The 16,274-nt window shown below is 58.4% G+C and overlaps 9 protein-coding genes across 9 annotated transcripts; 2 read left to right on the forward strand and 7 right to left on the reverse strand.

Moving 5' to 3' along the window:
• Window positions 1-573: 573 nt before the first annotated feature.
• SPBR_00923 (small subunit ribosomal protein S8e) lies at window positions 574-1,431 on the reverse strand (the record flags this gene model as incomplete). The annotated part of the gene is made up of 2 exons (XM_040759242.1): window positions 574-1,118; window positions 1,368-1,431. The coding sequence occupies 2 exons, from the start codon at window positions 1,429-1,431 to the stop codon at window positions 574-576; spliced, it is 609 nt and encodes a 202-aa protein (XP_040618736.1).
• A 678-nt stretch (window positions 1,432-2,109) lies between these two features.
• SPBR_00986 (uncharacterized protein) lies at window positions 2,110-2,826 on the reverse strand (the record flags this gene model as incomplete). Its single annotated transcript, XM_040759305.1, has 1 exon — window positions 2,110-2,826. The coding sequence occupies one exon, from the start codon at window positions 2,824-2,826 to the stop codon at window positions 2,110-2,112; it is 717 nt and encodes a 238-aa protein (XP_040618737.1).
• A 94-nt stretch (window positions 2,827-2,920) lies between these two features.
• SPBR_00724 (uncharacterized protein) lies at window positions 2,921-4,119 on the reverse strand (the record flags this gene model as incomplete). Its single annotated transcript, XM_040759043.1, has 2 exons — window positions 2,921-3,013; window positions 3,106-4,119. The coding sequence occupies 2 exons, from the start codon at window positions 4,117-4,119 to the stop codon at window positions 2,921-2,923; spliced, it is 1,107 nt and encodes a 368-aa protein (XP_040618738.1).
• An 873-nt stretch (window positions 4,120-4,992) lies between these two features.
• Window positions 4,993-6,078, forward strand: SPBR_00786 (enoyl reductase; the record flags this gene model as incomplete). Its single annotated transcript, XM_040759105.1, has 2 exons — window positions 4,993-5,254; window positions 5,345-6,078. The coding sequence occupies 2 exons, from the start codon at window positions 4,993-4,995 to the stop codon at window positions 6,076-6,078; spliced, it is 996 nt and encodes a 331-aa protein (XP_040618739.1).
• A 426-nt stretch (window positions 6,079-6,504) lies between these two features.
• Window positions 6,505-7,218, reverse strand: SPBR_00992 (uncharacterized protein; the record flags this gene model as incomplete). Its single annotated transcript, XM_040759311.1, has 1 exon — window positions 6,505-7,218. The coding sequence occupies one exon, from the start codon at window positions 7,216-7,218 to the stop codon at window positions 6,505-6,507; it is 714 nt and encodes a 237-aa protein (XP_040618740.1).
• Window positions 7,219-9,444: 2,226 nt separating this feature from the next.
• Window positions 9,445-10,463, reverse strand: SPBR_00826 (adenylate kinase; the record flags this gene model as incomplete). The annotated part of the gene is made up of 3 exons (XM_040759145.1): window positions 9,445-10,059; window positions 10,161-10,213; window positions 10,307-10,463. 3 exons carry the CDS (start codon window positions 10,461-10,463, stop codon window positions 9,445-9,447), a joined length of 825 nt encoding a protein of 274 aa, XP_040618741.1.
• Window positions 10,464-11,750: 1,287 nt separating this feature from the next.
• On the forward strand, window positions 11,751-13,022 carry SPBR_00677 (26S proteasome regulatory subunit N8; the record flags this gene model as incomplete). The annotated part of the gene is made up of 2 exons (XM_040758996.1): window positions 11,751-12,212; window positions 12,330-13,022. 2 exons carry the CDS (start codon window positions 11,751-11,753, stop codon window positions 13,020-13,022), a joined length of 1,155 nt encoding a protein of 384 aa, XP_040618742.1.
• Window positions 13,023-13,265: 243 nt separating this feature from the next.
• On the reverse strand, window positions 13,266-13,904 carry SPBR_01019 (uncharacterized protein; the record flags this gene model as incomplete). The annotated part of the gene is made up of 1 exon (XM_040759338.1): window positions 13,266-13,904. One exon carries the CDS (start codon window positions 13,902-13,904, stop codon window positions 13,266-13,268), a length of 639 nt encoding a protein of 212 aa, XP_040618743.1.
• Window positions 13,905-14,230: 326 nt separating this feature from the next.
• On the reverse strand, window positions 14,231-15,684 carry SPBR_00580 (coproporphyrinogen III oxidase; the record flags this gene model as incomplete). Its single annotated transcript, XM_040758899.1, has 2 exons — window positions 14,231-15,376; window positions 15,445-15,684. The coding sequence occupies 2 exons, from the start codon at window positions 15,682-15,684 to the stop codon at window positions 14,231-14,233; spliced, it is 1,386 nt and encodes a 461-aa protein (XP_040618744.1).
• Between the last annotated feature and the right edge of the window lie 590 nt (window positions 15,685-16,274).

Genomic DNA, 16,274 nt, shown 5'->3' on the forward strand with positions numbered 1-16,274 from the left:
AATGGAAGACAAAGGCTAGGGGTAGTTGAAAGAAAGCAGTTATCTGGAAATAGTTTTGTCACTGAAGCGCTGGACAGACAAATCTACAGAAAAAGCGGCGCGAGGCAAAAAAAACAAGGACATCACATCAAATCAGTCAAAGAACGACGTTTGTAGTTGTGCAATTTTTTTTGGTTATTGCATTGCTCCAATGAGACGATACGGTATAAAGTAAAGAGGGCAACGGGCACAAGAAGACGAGGCGCCGCAGCGTCCGCAACAAAAGGTGCCAGCCGGAAATATTCCATCCGGTTGGGATGGCCTCCTCTCGAGACGCCATCGGTCGTCCTCCGTCACTCTTGTTCCGCTTGCATTGCTCAATGAGTTTTCGTGTGTCCGGACATGTTCGCTCTGGTCATACTTCAACTGTGTGTGCAGATAACCAAAGGAATCCCATCCCCGTTTCCCCCAAACGCCTGGTTTTTTATCTCCTTTTTTGTGGGCTGTTGTCGTAGGTTCTTTTGCACCACCGCACGTCATCGTTCCATGTATCAACTCAAACGCAAAAAGCAAATCTGGCCGGGCGGGCCGAATTTACCGGTGCAGCTTGCGCTGGTAGAAGGCAAGCTCCTCACCCTCGAGGATGTAGCCGTCGCAGCGGCCGGACTGGCCGGGACGGCTGGAGACGACAGCGTACAGGCGACCGGCCTCGAACTGGCGCTCGAGGGCGTTGTCGACCTTGCCGGACGCGGCGAAGCGGGCAGCCTGCTTCTTCTCGACCGAGCTGGACTTCTTGGCGGGCTCCTCGAGGTTGCCCTGCTTCTGCTGCCGCCGGCGGCCCAGGGGCTGGCCGTAGTGGGCCTCGTACCACTGACGGAAGGGAGCGGCATCGATCTGGATGACGGCCGACTTGGTCAGGGTGTTGGTGCGGACCAGCTCGTTGTTGGACGGGTGGTAGACGACGCCGATGACACGGGTCTTGCGGGTGCAGCCCTCCGAGGCCCAGGCGAAGTTGCCCGAGTCGAGACGCAGGGCACGGTACTTGTGGTTGCCGCCACGGGTGCGGACGGTGTGAATGCGCTTGGCACCGATACGGGTGTTGGCGGCCTGACGGCCGGCCTCGAAAGCGCGCTTCTTCCCTATTGGCAAAGGTCAGAACGTATGTCCACGGTGAAATGAAGGGTAGCGGAGAGGGACGACGGCCGAGAAGAGACACGTCTCAGCAGAAATGTGCCTCTCCTCGTCGTCGCCTCTCCCCTCTTCTTTTCCCAAGTCCGATACGGGCTTTCGAAAGAAAGTATCACATCCTCGTCCAAACAACACTTGTATATTTGTATATTTGCTCTTCTATCGAATTCTTCAACGGTATCAACGGGGGTTCGACGCACGGTAGTAGGCACGCTTCGCGCCGGAGGCGGAGCGCTTGTGGCGAGAGTCTCTGGAGATACCCATGGTGAATGTCTGTCGAGAAGGAAAACCAAGAAGCAAAAGTCAGCAAAAACAACGTCTTGTGAGGATGTTGTCGGAGACAATTGAAAAGAGACGGGGGGCGAAGCGCGAAAGATCAGGAAGGTACCGTCTTTCGTTCGATCGGGTCCTCGAGATCAATTGCGGCTTGCTGTATTCGACGTACCTTACGCCTGGTTGTCGATGGGCGGTGTTGTCGTGATGGTTGGGGTGGGAAGAGAAGAGAGGAGCGACAATGCAAGGCCGAAAATTAAACAGACAAGAAACTTTTCCGCGCTGGACAGCGAAAATTGCGGATCCCTCACAAAAACTAGTGCGCACAAAACACATTCGATTTTTTTCAGAAGGGCGGGGCAAGAAACCTAGCGACGAAACTTGGTCATGTGATGGATTATGTAATTTTTGAGATCCCATTTTGGTCCTTTACGGTGAACAATGCCAAGAATGAATGAATTCCGTATGTAAAGCTGTATCGGGTACAGTGCACTCTGCTAACAATATTCAGCCTTACAACCTTCACTGCGCGAGCGCAATGCTTACCAGCATGATCTAAAGTCAATTTTGGATTCGGCTCGGCTTGTCGTAAGAACATGGACGACCGCCCTCTAATTATTTTCTCTCACGCCGCTTTGAACTTGACCTCCGTTGTCACGCTTCGGATGTTTACACCAGCGACTTGTCGATGTTGGCGATTAGGTTTTGCAGCTGGCCGTTGACGTCGGCAACATCAATCTCGACTGATGGCTCGTTGACGAGACCGACAATCTCACGAGGTGGGATCCAGTCCCATCGGTTTTGGATGCATGTTTCTGGTTCGTAGTACTGACCGCCGTTGCCTTGGTTTCCTCCGCGCAGACTCGTGATGCCAGACGGTACCGGTCCATGCGGCCATGGAAGCCTGTAAGGACTGACTCGACCAGCACGACAAAACTCATCTGTGGCGGGCCACGGTGCAAAGTGCCACTCGGAATAGAACGGACCCGTGTCTGGTTTGTATGGCACAAGCTTGTCGGAGAATGTTGTGTGCACCCCGAGCACTGTCGTTGATCCATCGGTTGGTTGGAAACTAGGCTGCATGGTCGAGGCTGCACCGAGACGTGCCTGTCCTTCGAGAACGTCTCTGCCACCGTGAAACTGCCTAGCGGGCTTGGGCAGGATGGGCTGTGATGCCCGCCCTTGCACAGTCAATGCACCTTGCTGTTCTGTGTCCGCCTCCTGTTGCATCACAACAGCCTGCCATCTCTTTGCTTCTTGGTGGCGCTTTTGGCGGTTGCGAAGCTCTTGGATAAGTTGTTCGTACTCGACGTCCGTTTTGGGCAAGAAAGGAGAAGCGCCCCAGCCGTATCGTTGAGCATTATGGTGCAGTTCCGCAAACTTCATTGTGGCTAAGACCGGAACTGGCGAGTTGGGTGCGCGCTGGCCATGACTACTAGGAGTCGTCCTGGCAGTGGCAGCTGCGCTTCTCGTTGGCGTGTTAGTCAACGGTCGGTGCCGTGTGGGTGTGATTCTTGGAGGCGTGCACCGTGCTCGCGCAGGTGCGTGATTCGCGAGGACGTGTGTCGGGGCCCTGTATTGAAGATACTTTTGCTGCGTTGGAAACGGTTGCGTGCGCAAGTGAGGCCTGAGAGTAGGCGTGACCTTGTTTGCAGACATAGTTACGGGGCATTTGGGCCGGCTCCCGCGGCCTCCGTCTGATCTCATGAATACGGTATTTGCATTGTGCCGGTTCACCAAAAGATCGTCCGAGGCACCGATGCTAAGGTCCTCGTCTGCACTCTTCCCCAGCAGGCCAAGGCCGGCGCCCAGAGCATTGCCCAAGCCGTGGCATGACGGAGATGTATCGAGCGTCTCACAGTCGTCCGAAGTCGTGATACGCACAGTGAGCTCAGTGAACTCATCAGCTTGGGTAATTTCAGCAGTCTTGGTGGCCTCGATCTCTAGGGTAGTGGTTTTACTCTCTTTGTCTGAATCACGGCCGTCGTCCATCTCACTGCCGTTGCTGCTGCCGGTTGTGTTGCTGCTGCTGGCACCTGGTCGCACAATCGTGCCAGTGCTCGCCAGACTCGCGTGAGGACTTCTGGGCTTCCGCAAGATGGGAAACGGCGGGGGCGGTGGGCGTCGATCTCTAATCCTAGCCACATCAGCATAGCTAAGGGACGACAACCGCGGCGAGAGAGCGTTTGCCCGTGGAGCCCAGTCCAGAGCAGTGGGCGACAGCCGCGTCGGTTTCCCTGGGCGCTCCTGGCCGGGCGTAGCTTCGGTGGTGGGAGACGAGCTTGGCGAGACGGCTCCCCTGGCTCCCGGCTCAGACAGGAGGCGCCGTGCCAACGATGTCGGCCGCGTGACTAGCGTCATTGGTCGGCCATCGATGACTGTGGCACGAGCAGCCGTCGTGCGTTTGCGGATGCCAAATACGACATCGTCAGCTTCCTTCTGACGAACTGCATCACCAAACGACGGCCAGTACTGTGGAAGCCGGGCACCGCCAGACAGATCTGTGGCCAGCGACTTTGCAGGGCCAGCCACGCTGGGCCGAGAGGGCGTGGTAGCTTGTCGCCAAGACAGAAAGGGTGGGCTCGACTCGGCACTGCTGGCGGCTGAACTTGTCATCCTCTGGCCGCGCACCGATAGGAACCGGCTGGGCGTGTGGGCGCCTTTGTTTTGGTGATCCATGACGCCGGAAGTCATCGGCCAGTTATGTGGTGGATCTCATGTTCGAAGCCATCGCCGGTCTGACAAACTGGTCGCATGGGCAGAGTGCGGCCCAAAGCCTGCCGCGCGGACAACGCCATCTTGACCTAGCGATGCGTTTGAGTTGTCTTGACGACTGTTGGGGCGTGAACAAAGGCGTCAGTGCGGTTGCATGGCCGTTGAGCAACCGCCATCTCCATTCTCGTCTTAGCAAAAGCCGGTGCAGCTGTTGCCTTGGTGGTTCCTTCTCTGCCCGCACTCGTGCCATTTATTTTAATGGAAAGCACCATTTGTGTTCTTTAAACGAAATGGTGCGAATTGGTGCGAACGAATTGATCGCTCTTTCTTCCATGAACATGAATTCCATGGTCCTGCCAAAACATGCATCTCAGGTGCCAAGGGAAAGAGCGCACGACATCATGTGCTGACGACGAGTCGACTTACACCGTTTCGGGCAACTTCGAGTGGCTGACGCCGCAACGTAGTAGCTGTTTAGTTCTCACAGGTACCGGCACAAGGGACGATCGCCCTTGCCGTTGGGGACCGATCGTCCATTAAACGTTTGGCTCCTGCTCAACAGAACGGAGATGAAAAGGCAGGCACAGCCAATTAACGTCTCTCAATGGCAGGTGCCTGCCCCACTGAACAGCTCAGTAATCGAATCCAACATAACGGGAAGGCGCCGAGGCTCCCAATTTTATCTGCTCCTGAGAGCAACACTTTGTCCCCTATTTCCCGTCCTCCCTTTCTCTCACTTAATTTTCTGTGTTTTCCACAACCACGTCATTATCTCACTCCCAACTCCGACAACACGAGCTTCGAAGCGTGCGTGTGCCGATTGAGCCTCCAACCAGCATGGCCGACAAACTCACACTCGCGGTATCCAACCGCGCCAAATCTGGCACAATCAAGAAGCTACCAGCATCGATCGACATCACGACGTCGACCACCATTGAGGAACTGCAGCAGAAGCTGGCCAAAGCTTCGGGCGTCAGGGACTACAACCGCATTGGCATCTTCGACCCAGTGACGCGCAAGATCATCCGGGACCGCCGCGCCGTGCTGGGTGCCCAGGAGAATGTCGTGGCCTCCAAGGCCATTCTGGTGCAGGATCTTGGTAAGAACTGGAGGGAGCTCCCTTGCGGTGGCAATCATGTTGTTTTGTGTAGTTGCATGTCCCCTTTGCTGACAAAAATACAAAAAACAGGTGCTCAGGTTGGATGGCGGACGGTGTACCTTATCGAATACGCAGGCCCGCTCCTCTTCCATGGCCTATTGTTCTACCTGCGTCCAATCATCCCGCTGCCGCAGGCCTTGAGCCGCGGCCAGACGGCGTCCCGCAGTGACCCGGTCACCGACATCCAGCGGCTCGTTTACATCCTGTTCCAGCTGCACTTCGTCAAGCGAGAGCTCGAGACGGCGTTTTTGCATCGCTTCTCCGCCAACACCATGCCCGCCCGCAACATCGTCCGCAACTCGGCGTTTTACTGGCTCCTGGCCGGCTTTGCCTGCGCCTGGTCGCTCTACGCGCCCCTGTCGCCGTTCCGCGTGTCGTCCCAGTTCCCGGCGGCTTCCCCGCCGCGCTCCGGCTTTGGTTCGTCACCCCTCGACTATGTCGGCATCGCCCTGTACGTGTTTGGCCAGATTGCCAACTTCTCGGTGCACTGGCACCTGGCGCATCTGCGGTCGCCCGGCGGCACGGAGAAGAAGATTCCCAACGCGTTTGGCAGCAGCCTGGTGACGGCGCCCAACTACATGTTTGAGATTCTCACGTGGTTGGGTGTGATTCTGATTTCGCGGGACATCGTGGTGGTCATTTTCATCAGCGTGGGCATGCTCTACATGCGCATGTGGTCGCGGGACAAGGAGCGGGCGCTGCGCCGTCTGTTCCCCGACAAGTACAAGAAGAAGAAGTACACCATGTTTCCGGGCCTGATCTAAGTGGTCGCGGCGGCGATGGCCTTCAGAGGGTTACCCTTTGTTGGCGGGACAAAAGGCCAATGCAACTGGACCATGCAACTGGACCATGCAACTGGACCAGGCCCAGAGTCAATGCCTGAGAGAACGGGCAGAGAGAAACGGCGTTACTGTCGGATTTACGGTACCAAAATGGGGTTTCCCGGGGACATACGGGCGCTTTTTGGGAGAGGTTTGCAACTGATGTGCTTGATTCATAACATCAATAGGGGCTGTTCATTGCATTTGGGAGAGCCAAAATGCCAAAGGCAGAGAATATGGAGGACACCTGCAAATCAGACTTTTATCACTATACATTCGACAACTGAGGCGCATAAGCGTTAATATTAATAGACGAAGATTATTTCTACCCATCCATGTTGCTCATCCTATCGTAGCATCGTCTGCTACCTACAAAGTCTCCGATGCCATCGACTCTTCGAGCACCTTCAACTGTTCTGTCTCCGTCCCCGCGGAGATGCTTCGCTCATGGTCTCCCGGTATGCCCTCTACTTGCTCAACATGCTTCTCGTGTGCATCTTGCTCCGCTTTCGACTCCTCTGGCAAGCTCGGGGCGTTCTCCACAGCCGATCGCCTGTCGTTGACGCGGGTGTCTTTTGGTGCAGCGTCGGCCGTTGAGGCACTTTGAGCGTCTGGTACTGTAAGAGAGACGCCGTCCGTTGGCGCCTCATTGGCTTCGGTTGCAGCGTCTACCTCCACTTCCATAATATATGCATCCTGTGTTGGTTGGCTGGCAACTTCCTCTAGTTCCTGGTCCTTGTCTTTCGTTTCGTCAGCGATCGCGTCTGCCGCTGCCTCGTCAGCCGGGCTTTGCTCCTCTCTTGACCCTTCTTCGTTCGATACCTCGACAAGGCTTTCCTTGCCTCCGTCTGCAGCCGGTACGCTGGACTCATCTGTCTTGAGAACATCACTTTCTGGGGTATGCTGGGTTGCGTCCGTCTCGTTTCTCTCAGTAGCAGTCGGCGAGCCGTTGCCATCGTCTGATTTAGCAGGTGGTGCTGGAGGCTCCTTTGGCTCTGCATCGGGTTCCGCTTCATGGACTTGTGAGCTGCTTGCCGTATTTGTGGTAGCATTGGCCACGTCATCAACCTCGTCCACTTCCATATTCTTGCCTTTTCCCTTGTCTTGCGTTGTTGCTGTTAAAAGGGGACTGATCTTTGGCTGCTCGTCTTTGGGCACAGTCTCTTTCCGTCTGCTGGAGGATGGGAGAGCACGGACATTCTCTACAATATCCTCAATCTTGGCCTTTCCTTTTCCCTTCTTATCCAGAGGCATTTCAAGAGCCTTTGACCGGCTTGGACTTGCTTGCCGGCTTCTACTCCGGCTCCTGCTGCGACTTACACTACGGCTTCGACTGCGACTGCGACTGCTGCCGCTGTAATAGCTGCTGCTCCAATACGTTCCGCTGTCGCTGCTGCCGCCGTCGCTGTAAACGTCGCCGTCGCCGTTATCGCCAGCCTCAAGCCCTGCCTCCTGTCGAGCCGCTCGCCGCGCCGCACGCCGTGCTTCCCGCTCCACGGCCGCACGTTCCCGCCGCTCACGCCGCTCCCGCTTTTCGCGCACCAGCCGCAGCGTCTCCTCGATGGCCGACAGCCCCTGGTACTGCACCTCGGTCCAGTTCTGCATGTCGCCCATCTCCTTGAGCGGGCCCGTCATCTCGTGCACGAGGTGCGCCAGCCCGTCGTTGGCCTTGCGCAGCCCCAGCACGGCTTTGCCGAGGTCGCGCTGCTGGCCCTCAATGGCGCGCATGTTGTTGTGCATGAGGACGGCGCGGCTCTGGAGCTGGGAGTCGAGCAGGTTGGCAATGCTGGCGTCGAGGGCCTGGCGGGCCTCGGCCACGTGGCGCTGGGCGCTGGCAGAGGGGAGGGATGGCTGAAGACGCTGAAGGGCCGGCGGCGGCGGCGGCGGAGGCGCGGCTTGCATCGACCGCGGCGCCGACGCCAGGGCGGCCGGTGCAGTCGCAACACTTGCTGGGCCAGTACCTGGGCGACTCGTGGGGGGAAATTGGTGGGCCAGGGGCTCTGCGAGTGCGGCACCCGTTGCTGGTGGAAGCAGGGGCGCTGCTGGTACTGCAACGAGAGGGCCGAAAGGGCCTCCGGCGACGGGCGACACGGACGACACAGACGACGTTGGCGCCGCATTAGGCGACGCAGCAGAGACAGTTGCGGTCGACGTGGTAGACAGTGTCGCTGTCGACGACGAAGGAGCGGTCGTGGTCGAGACGCTATCTGCGCGTCTCACGACGCGCAACATCGACTCATCCCGTGTCGCCAGCGAAGCGACGGCCGATGTCGCCGGCGCGCTGCTGCTGTTGCCTGGCACGCTGATGGCATTGACGGCACTCAGGGACGCCGGTGCGGCCCGTGGTAACGAGAGGCGTGACAAGAGTGGGGGCAGCGTCGAAAGAGAGTGTGAGGCCGCGCCTCCCGATGCAGGAGGGGACGCAGGGGCCGGTGTGGAGGCAGAAGCAGGCTCTGTCATTTTTTGGAGGGAAATTATGTTGAGAAAGATATGTGCCAAGCCAGTGCGAATAATACGGCGTAAATTGAGAATGCGTTTGATATCAGAAACCCGCGCAACAACGTCAGCGAGCAAGCATGCGCCTCTTACGTTCAAACGATTTCACGTCGGCGAAAGAAGTTAGACGGCGGATGCAGCCTGGGCTGATTGGTGGGAGCTTTCTCCAGCCAGGAGTGGGCATCATCATGCAGGTCTGGTTGGACGAGCTCTGCAGCATACGATTTAGGTGCAGCACCTCGGACGCATAAAAGGCTGTGTATGGTTCGTCTCGCGGGTCGCGTGCGGTGTGTTACTTACGGTTGCTGCCCGCAACTTGAGTTAAGCAGTAGTTTATATTGTTTTTACACTCCGTTCGCTGCTCCTTTATGACGAAGCTTTGCTTTTTTACAGAAAATACACAGCAGAGCCGTAGAGACATGGAAACAGTTGCTCCGAATCTTGCAAAAGACAGCCTGTCCACGTCCCCTTCCTGCCCCTGCACCCTGCCCATACCGCCTCGAGGATTGTGTTTTGTTCGCATGGCTGCGTTGAACCTTTTTCACCGTTCCCATCCTCGCTCACCGTCCATCCATGCCCAAATGAATCGTTTTGTTCGTAAGTGGTGTTGGCCTATTCGCACAGCCATCTGAAGTCACATTCTCTTGTCTCTCACGTCCCAAGATCCAAGTCCATATTCAGGAGAGAAAGATGAATGAAATGTAGAGAATCCAGTATGCTTGAGCTCGTAGATTTCGCTTTTTGATGGTGGGACCCGAAAAAAAAAATTAAAAGAAAAAAAACCGCGTCAAAATGGACTGCCTCGAGAGACGTCTAGTTTTTGAGCCTGCGAAGGATGGAGCTGCCGGTGCTGCTGGCCTTCTTGGCATCGCCGTCAAAGATTTGCAGGAGCGTGTCCCAGACCTGGCCGGGCTTCTGCGAGGCGTCAATGGCCTTCCAGATGCCCGTCTTGCGGTAGTACTCGACGACGGGGGCCGTCTGCGCGTGGTAGGTGGCCAGGCGCTTCTTGAGGGCCTCGGCGTTGTCATCGGAGCGCTGGATGAGCGGCTCGCCGGTGACGTCGTCGGTCATCTCCTTCTTGGGCGGGTTGAAGAGCTTGTGGTACGAGCGGCCCGACGCCGGGTGCACGAGGCGGCCGGTGATGCGGGCCACGAGCAGGGCGTCGTCGATCTGCAGCTCGACGGCGTGCTGCAGGGTCTGTTTGCGCTCCCGGAGCATGGCGTCGAGGCCCTCGGCCTGGGGCACGGTGCGCGGGAAGCCGTCCAGAATGAAGCCGCCCTTGCACTCGGGGTTCGTGTTGAGCTCCTCCTTGATCATGCCAATGACAATGTCGTCGCTGACCAGCCCGCCCTGGTCCATGATCTTCTTGGCTTCCCGGCCGAGCGGCGTCTTCTTTGCGACCTGCGAGCGGAGCATGTCGCCGGTGGCCTGCAGGGAGGAAAGCGATGGTTAGCAAAGGAAGCGACAGGGACAGCAACAGAAACAGCAACGAGGGCGCAATTGGCTCTCAGAGCCGGCCCAGAACATACCAGGTGGCAGCAGCCGAACTTCTCCTTGATCTTGGGAGCTTGCGTGCCCTTGCCTATGCACAGTCAGTCATTGTCGCAGGGGTCCGCAACGGTCGCAGCGATCGTAAGCGCAAAAGACACGGAAAGGGTCGGGGAAAAGGCCGTACCGGCTCCGGGAGGGCCAATGAGGATCATGCGGACCTCGTCAATCGTCTTGGTGGCACCGGCACCGCCCAGGTGGCGGCTCTCGAGGTCCTTGATGCGGCCCTCGAGACGGGCGACAACATCGTGGAGGTGCTGCACCTGGTCCTCAATGGCACCCATTGTTGGAGAAATGTGGCGAAGGGCGGGGAGGGGAGGAGAGGGGAAGTCGGAGGCGAGGCAAGAGAAAAGAACCAGCTAGGAGTCTAGGAATTGGCCGTGGGCGTGAATGTGAAGAAGAGCGAAGAGGAAGAAATCAAGAAAGGAAAAGGAGAGAGAGAGAGACGGAAAACGAAGCAAAAGTGCAGGCAAGAACAAAGACGGAGACAGCACGGAATAAGTGGAGAGTGCTGAGAAACACCACACAGAGAAAGAGACACCAACACTCGCAGCAAAACGGCAGGCGCAGCCCACCTGGGAACAGCCAATGCGATCTCGGGGGAAGGAGCGAAGAAAAAAGTGTTTTAGCGCATTGGCCCAGGGCACGACAGGAAGGCGCCAACCGCTGCAGGCGCCGCAGCAACTAAGAAGGCAGGTGGGGGTACTCGCGTCCGGCCTACGGGTACCTGTGCGCGCAGATCCCGGCCACAGGTACAAGGATGGTCACGACAGGTACCTCACGCCACTTCCGGCTAAAGCTAAACCTTGCTGCTCCAGTTACCCGAGCTCTCCCACTTTGCAGCTGTCCCTCATCGCCGAGGCACAGAAGCTTCAGGCCTGAGCATTCTTCTTTTGCGTATGTGTTTCTGCCCGTCGATTGTCCATATGGTCTAGGGGCCCCGGGTGAAGGGACACCGACAGAGAAACGGCTACGAAAACGGGCACAGATGGAAGAGTATGATTCGTGCGCCAAATTCGCCTGTGAATTTACACCATACAGGTCTGGCAGGCCACACAGCCTTGGCCGGTAAGCATTGTATTGTGAGCATTGTATTATTCGGTCGGCATTTTCAGCTTACAACACCGTACGACGGAGGAGTACTTCGTGTGGTCGTTCCCTTGTGATCAATGGCGATGTGTGCTTGTCGATAGTCACGTGTTTAAAATGATTAGTCATCGTGTGACCCGTTGGTAAAATGCGCTAGTCCGAATCAGGAACTGACCTCCCAACCGCCCCTGCCCCAAAGGCAGCCTCAGCAGTACGACGCCTCGTGCCTTCCACGACCAAACGGACCTTGATTTTGCAGCATCGCCAGATTTGACGCCACACTCCTGACAAACTACAAACATCGACGAACCCCCACGACCCCGACCCACGGCGACCAAGAGCACACGGGCTGCTGCATCCATACCCCCGGTGTTTCGTTTTTGGTCTGTTGACCTCAATTGATCTGACTGCTGCCTCAGTCACCCTGAAGCTTAGCCCCTCCATCCACCACACAACGAACCTCTCTCTCCCTTTCATCCACGATGCCGTCGACGACCGCCGAGACGCTGTCGTTGGTGACGCGCAATGTCTCCGTGGCGCCGTTGGTGCTGCTGTCTGCGGTCGACCACTTCAACCGCAGTTCGGCCACCAAGACACGAAACAAGCGGGTGGTGGGCGTGTTATTAGGGCAGAACGACGGCAAGAACGTGCGGGTGTCCAACAGCTTTGCGGTGCCGTTTGAGGAGGACGACAAGGACCCGTCGGTGTGGTACCTGGACCACAACTACATTGAGGCGATGAACGACATGTTCAAGAAAATCAACGCGCGCGAGAAGTTAATAGGCTGGTACCACTCGGGGCCCAAGCTGCGGGCGTCGGACCTGGAGATCAACGAGCTGTTCAAGCGCTACACGCCGAATCCGCTGCTGGTGATTATCGACGTGCAGCCCAAGGAGTCGGGCGTGCCGACAGACGCCTACTTTGCCGTGGAGGAGATCAAGGACGTGAGTACCCGCGCCGTGAGGCGGACGCAGCCACACAACCACACACCACGCAAATCAAGCAGAAAGCGTCCCTGACCCATGACTGACCCATGACTGACCCATGACTGACCCATGTAGGACGGCACGACCACGGCCAAGACGTTTGTGCACACCCCCTCCATCATCGAGGCCGAGGAGGCCGAGGAGATTGGCGTCGAGCACCTGCTGCGGGACATCCGCGACGTCGCCGTCGGCACGCTGTCGACGCGCGTCACCAACCAGCTGCAGTCGCTCCAGGGCCTGCACCACCGCCTCGGCGACATCCAGACGTACCTGAAAAAGGTGCTCGACGGCCAGCTGCCCGTCAACCACGCCATCCTCGGCAACCTGCAGGACGTCTTCAACCTGCTGCCCAACCTGTCCACCACGGCAGCGGCCCCCTCGTCCCGTGCCGGTGCGGGCGCCTCGGCGTCCACGTCCACTTCTACGACCGCGCTCGGCGGCGGCGGCGGCGAGGGCGACCTGGCCTACGCCATGAGCGTCAAGACCAACGACCAGCTGATGGCCATCTACCTGAGCTCGCTGATCCGTGCCATCACGGCGTTCCACGACCTGATCGAGAACAAGATCCAGAACCGGCAGCAGCAGGAGGAGAAGGACGCGGCCAAGAAGGATGCGGCGGCGGCGGCGGCCAACGGCGAGAGCAGCGGGCCCAACGGTGCGGCGGCATTGGGCAGCAGCAGCAAGGACGGCAAGGACGGCGAGAAGAAGGACGACAAGGCCAACGGCGTCAACGGCGACGCAAAAGAGGGCGACAAGGAGAAGAAGTAGACGGGAAGAGAAGGCGGAAGATGCGGAAGATGCGGAAGGCGCCGAAGCAAGGCGTTTGCCAGGATGCGGGCGTCACGGGATCGGACATGCGGAATATCATAAAGACAGCCGTGTCTGGTGTGCACAAGGGTCGTCGCATCAGATTCGTCTACACGAAACCAAATGCTCATTGTACAATTTACATGCGTCATTCATCTGTCCAGTACTAGTATACATTTTGAGTCGTATCTGTCCGACCTTTGCTCATAAAACGCCCGCCACAATACCTGCCAACGTTTCAGGCGAGCAAGCACAGTCGTCTTTTGTATCTGTCGTGTCGCCTTCCCCGGCAACAACGTAAGCGTGCAAGACAGCCCACTCTTCGGCGAGCAGACACGCCAAGAGGTGCTTGCAAGGCGGCGTGCTAAACGCCAGAGGGAGGTGAGAGAGGGCGTCTTTCAGATGATGCTGCGCCGCCAGTTTCGTCTCGGCGTCCTGTGGCGTCTTGGACGACAACGCCGTCGATGCCGCGGTCTGGAGTGCAAAAAAGGCACACGTGCAGTGCCATGACCGCAGGTGGACCACGTGTGGCCGGTCGCTGCCGCCGCGGATCTGGTAGAGAGAGGGTTGTGGAGGAGACGCAGAAGCGGCGGTGGAGGCTGCGGTGGACGCAGGCAAGGCTCCCTTTGGCTGCTCGCGACGACCCCCCCACCGCACAACGCGACGGCGGTCGAGCAGGTCCAAGGCAGGCAGCACCAGTGACGGAAACAGGACGTGCAGCGTGGCCAGCAGCGGGAGGTGGCCATCCATGCTGCCTGACGTTGTGGACGAGGCGATTGAGTGAAGGAGTTCGGCGAGGACTTGCCGCGGCACCGGCAATGCCATGTCGGAACGATCAGCCATGTCGCCGTGAAAGCAGCCTCATCGTATTGTTGGCCGTTGCTGTTGCCATTCGTCCGTGTACGTCATTGTTGGGTGAGGGTATGCAGTACCGGTGTACGTTGTATGTCGTACATTTTGGCTGCTATTTTATGCGGTGGATCAACTCTGCCGCATGGCGCTGTGAGCTCCACTATCGCCTCCAACGCCGAATTCGCTACACCTACCAACTCTACGAATCACAACACCCTCACGAATCCAGTCTCATATTCACTGTTTTACAATTTCATTGAAACATTTGCCTAGCCTGACATAAATACGCTTTTTCTTTCATAACCATCCCATTGGCTTTACACCCACTCGCGCGGGTTCCGCAGCACATCCACCAGACGCTGCTCCCGGCTCTTGGGCGCCGGCTCGTACATGTACTTCCAGCTCGCCGTCAGCGGCAGGCTCATCAGGATGCTCTCGACACGCGGGCCGGGCGTGTTGAGGCCAAAGGCCGTGCCGCGGTCGTGCACCAGGTTGAACTCGACGTAGCGGCCGCGGCGGATCTGCTGCCACTCCTTCTCGGCGTCCGTGAAGGGCATGTCCTTGCGGCGCGCGATGATGGGCGCATAGGACGGCAGGAACGCGCGCAGGCCGTCCTGGACAAACGAGAAGAGGCTCTCTTTGTCGGCAGGGCCCTCGCCGGGCGCGCCGCCCGAGGCCTCGTCGAGGTCGTCGAAGAAAATGCCGCCGACGCCGCGGCTCTCGAAGCGGTGCTTGTTGTAAAAGTACTCGTCGCACCACTTCTTGAAGCGGGGCCAGTAGCTCTTGCTGTGGCGGTCGCAGACGTCCTTGAGCGTGCGGTGGAAGTGGATGGCGTCCTCGTCAAAGAGGTAGCTCGGCGTCAGGTCGGCGCCGCCGCCAAACCACCAGGCGCCCGTGCCGTCGGCGCCGCCCGAGGGCGTGCCGTCCGGGTTGGCCGTCTCGAAATAGCGGTAGTTGAGGTGGACGGTGGGCGCCATGGGGTTGCGCGGGTGCACGACGAGACTCAGGCCGGCCGCGAAGAACTCGAGCGACTCGGGGAGGTCGGCGTCGCTGCCGGCGCCGCCCAGGTTGCGGTGGTTGGCGCGCATGCGCAGGATGCCGGCCTTGGGCAGCTTGCCGTAGACGACACTGACGCCGACGCCGGCCTTTTCAAACACGACGCCGTCCTGCATCACACACGTGATGCCGCCGCCGCCCTCCTTGCGCCGCCACTCGTCCTGGCGGAACGTGCGCGCCGGGCGGTCGCCCTTGCCCTCGACGGCGCCGCCCACCGTGGCCACGCCGCCGCTGTTCTCGATCTCGGCGAGGCCCTTGATAATGGCCTGCTGCTGCTCCTTGATGAACTTCTCCATGCGCAGGCGCATGGGCGACTGCTCGTTGACGGTGCCGTTGTTGTCTCGCCGCGTCTGCTCGTCACGCTCGGCCAGCGTGGGCGTGTCGCAGCGGATGGGTTCCTCGACGGCCTGGTCACGTTAGCTGGGTTGTGCCATTCCCGTCGATGGCATGAAAGGAAGCAGAGACAGGGGCCCACCATGTTGTATGCAATCAGGCCGCCGCCAAGGGCAAGGCCGGCTGCTGCGGCCGCGATCGAGGTCGCAGGTGTGACAGAGGATGCTAGGGAAGACGGCGAGGACGTAAAGCCGCGCCGGGCTGTGCTGTTTGCGGAAAACGATAAGAAGTTCGAGCTTGTTCCCCGTTTGGTGCCGGCGAGTCGAGCAGCGGTGTGTCTGCTCTGCGCAGCAAGACGCAGCGCATGCCGTGTCGGCGCCATGGCGATGCAATTCCTTTTATAGGAGACGCAGAGAGTAGGAGGAGAAAGAAAGAATGGCGAGACCACGGCGGCCAAGGTCCAAATGGGCAGAGAAACCGAACGATGGCGTCGTCAGTACGTCTACCAATTGCCGTTCCTTTTCCCGTTTCGTGCTCTCTTTGTTTCTCCGAATTCAACAGGCGCTCATGCGTCTGTCCGTCCGGGGAAATACCAGAGACGTCCCTGTACAGGCTGGGCGAGAGCGGGCCACGTCTGCTGAGGATCGGATGTTTTGTGACATGGGAGTCGGAAAAGCTGAGCTCTGGCCATTCGCCAATAGCCGCTACTCTTTTAGGTCGTCAGAGTGGTGTGTTGGTGGACGGTCCCGGCGCGGCGTGCATCGAAGTGCCGCGCCCGTTTAGCTACATATGTGGCTTCAAGCTGTTATGCATCTATGCGTCTGCGTCTTCACCCGAGGACTGCGTTAGCTATGTGAAGAATGAGGCTGGGCCTCACGAGGGTCTCTGTGCGGTCGGAGTCGTGACGGCTGCGCGTTCTTTGGTCGTTCTTTGGTTCTAGACTTCTCTCTTCGCCTCGTCCAGCCACGATTG

This window comes from Sporothrix brasiliensis, assembly GCF_000820605.1.
Source record: "Sporothrix brasiliensis 5110 chromosome Unknown Cont19, whole genome shotgun sequence".
NCBI lineage: Eukaryota > Fungi > Ascomycota > Sordariomycetes > Ophiostomatales > Ophiostomataceae > Sporothrix > Sporothrix brasiliensis.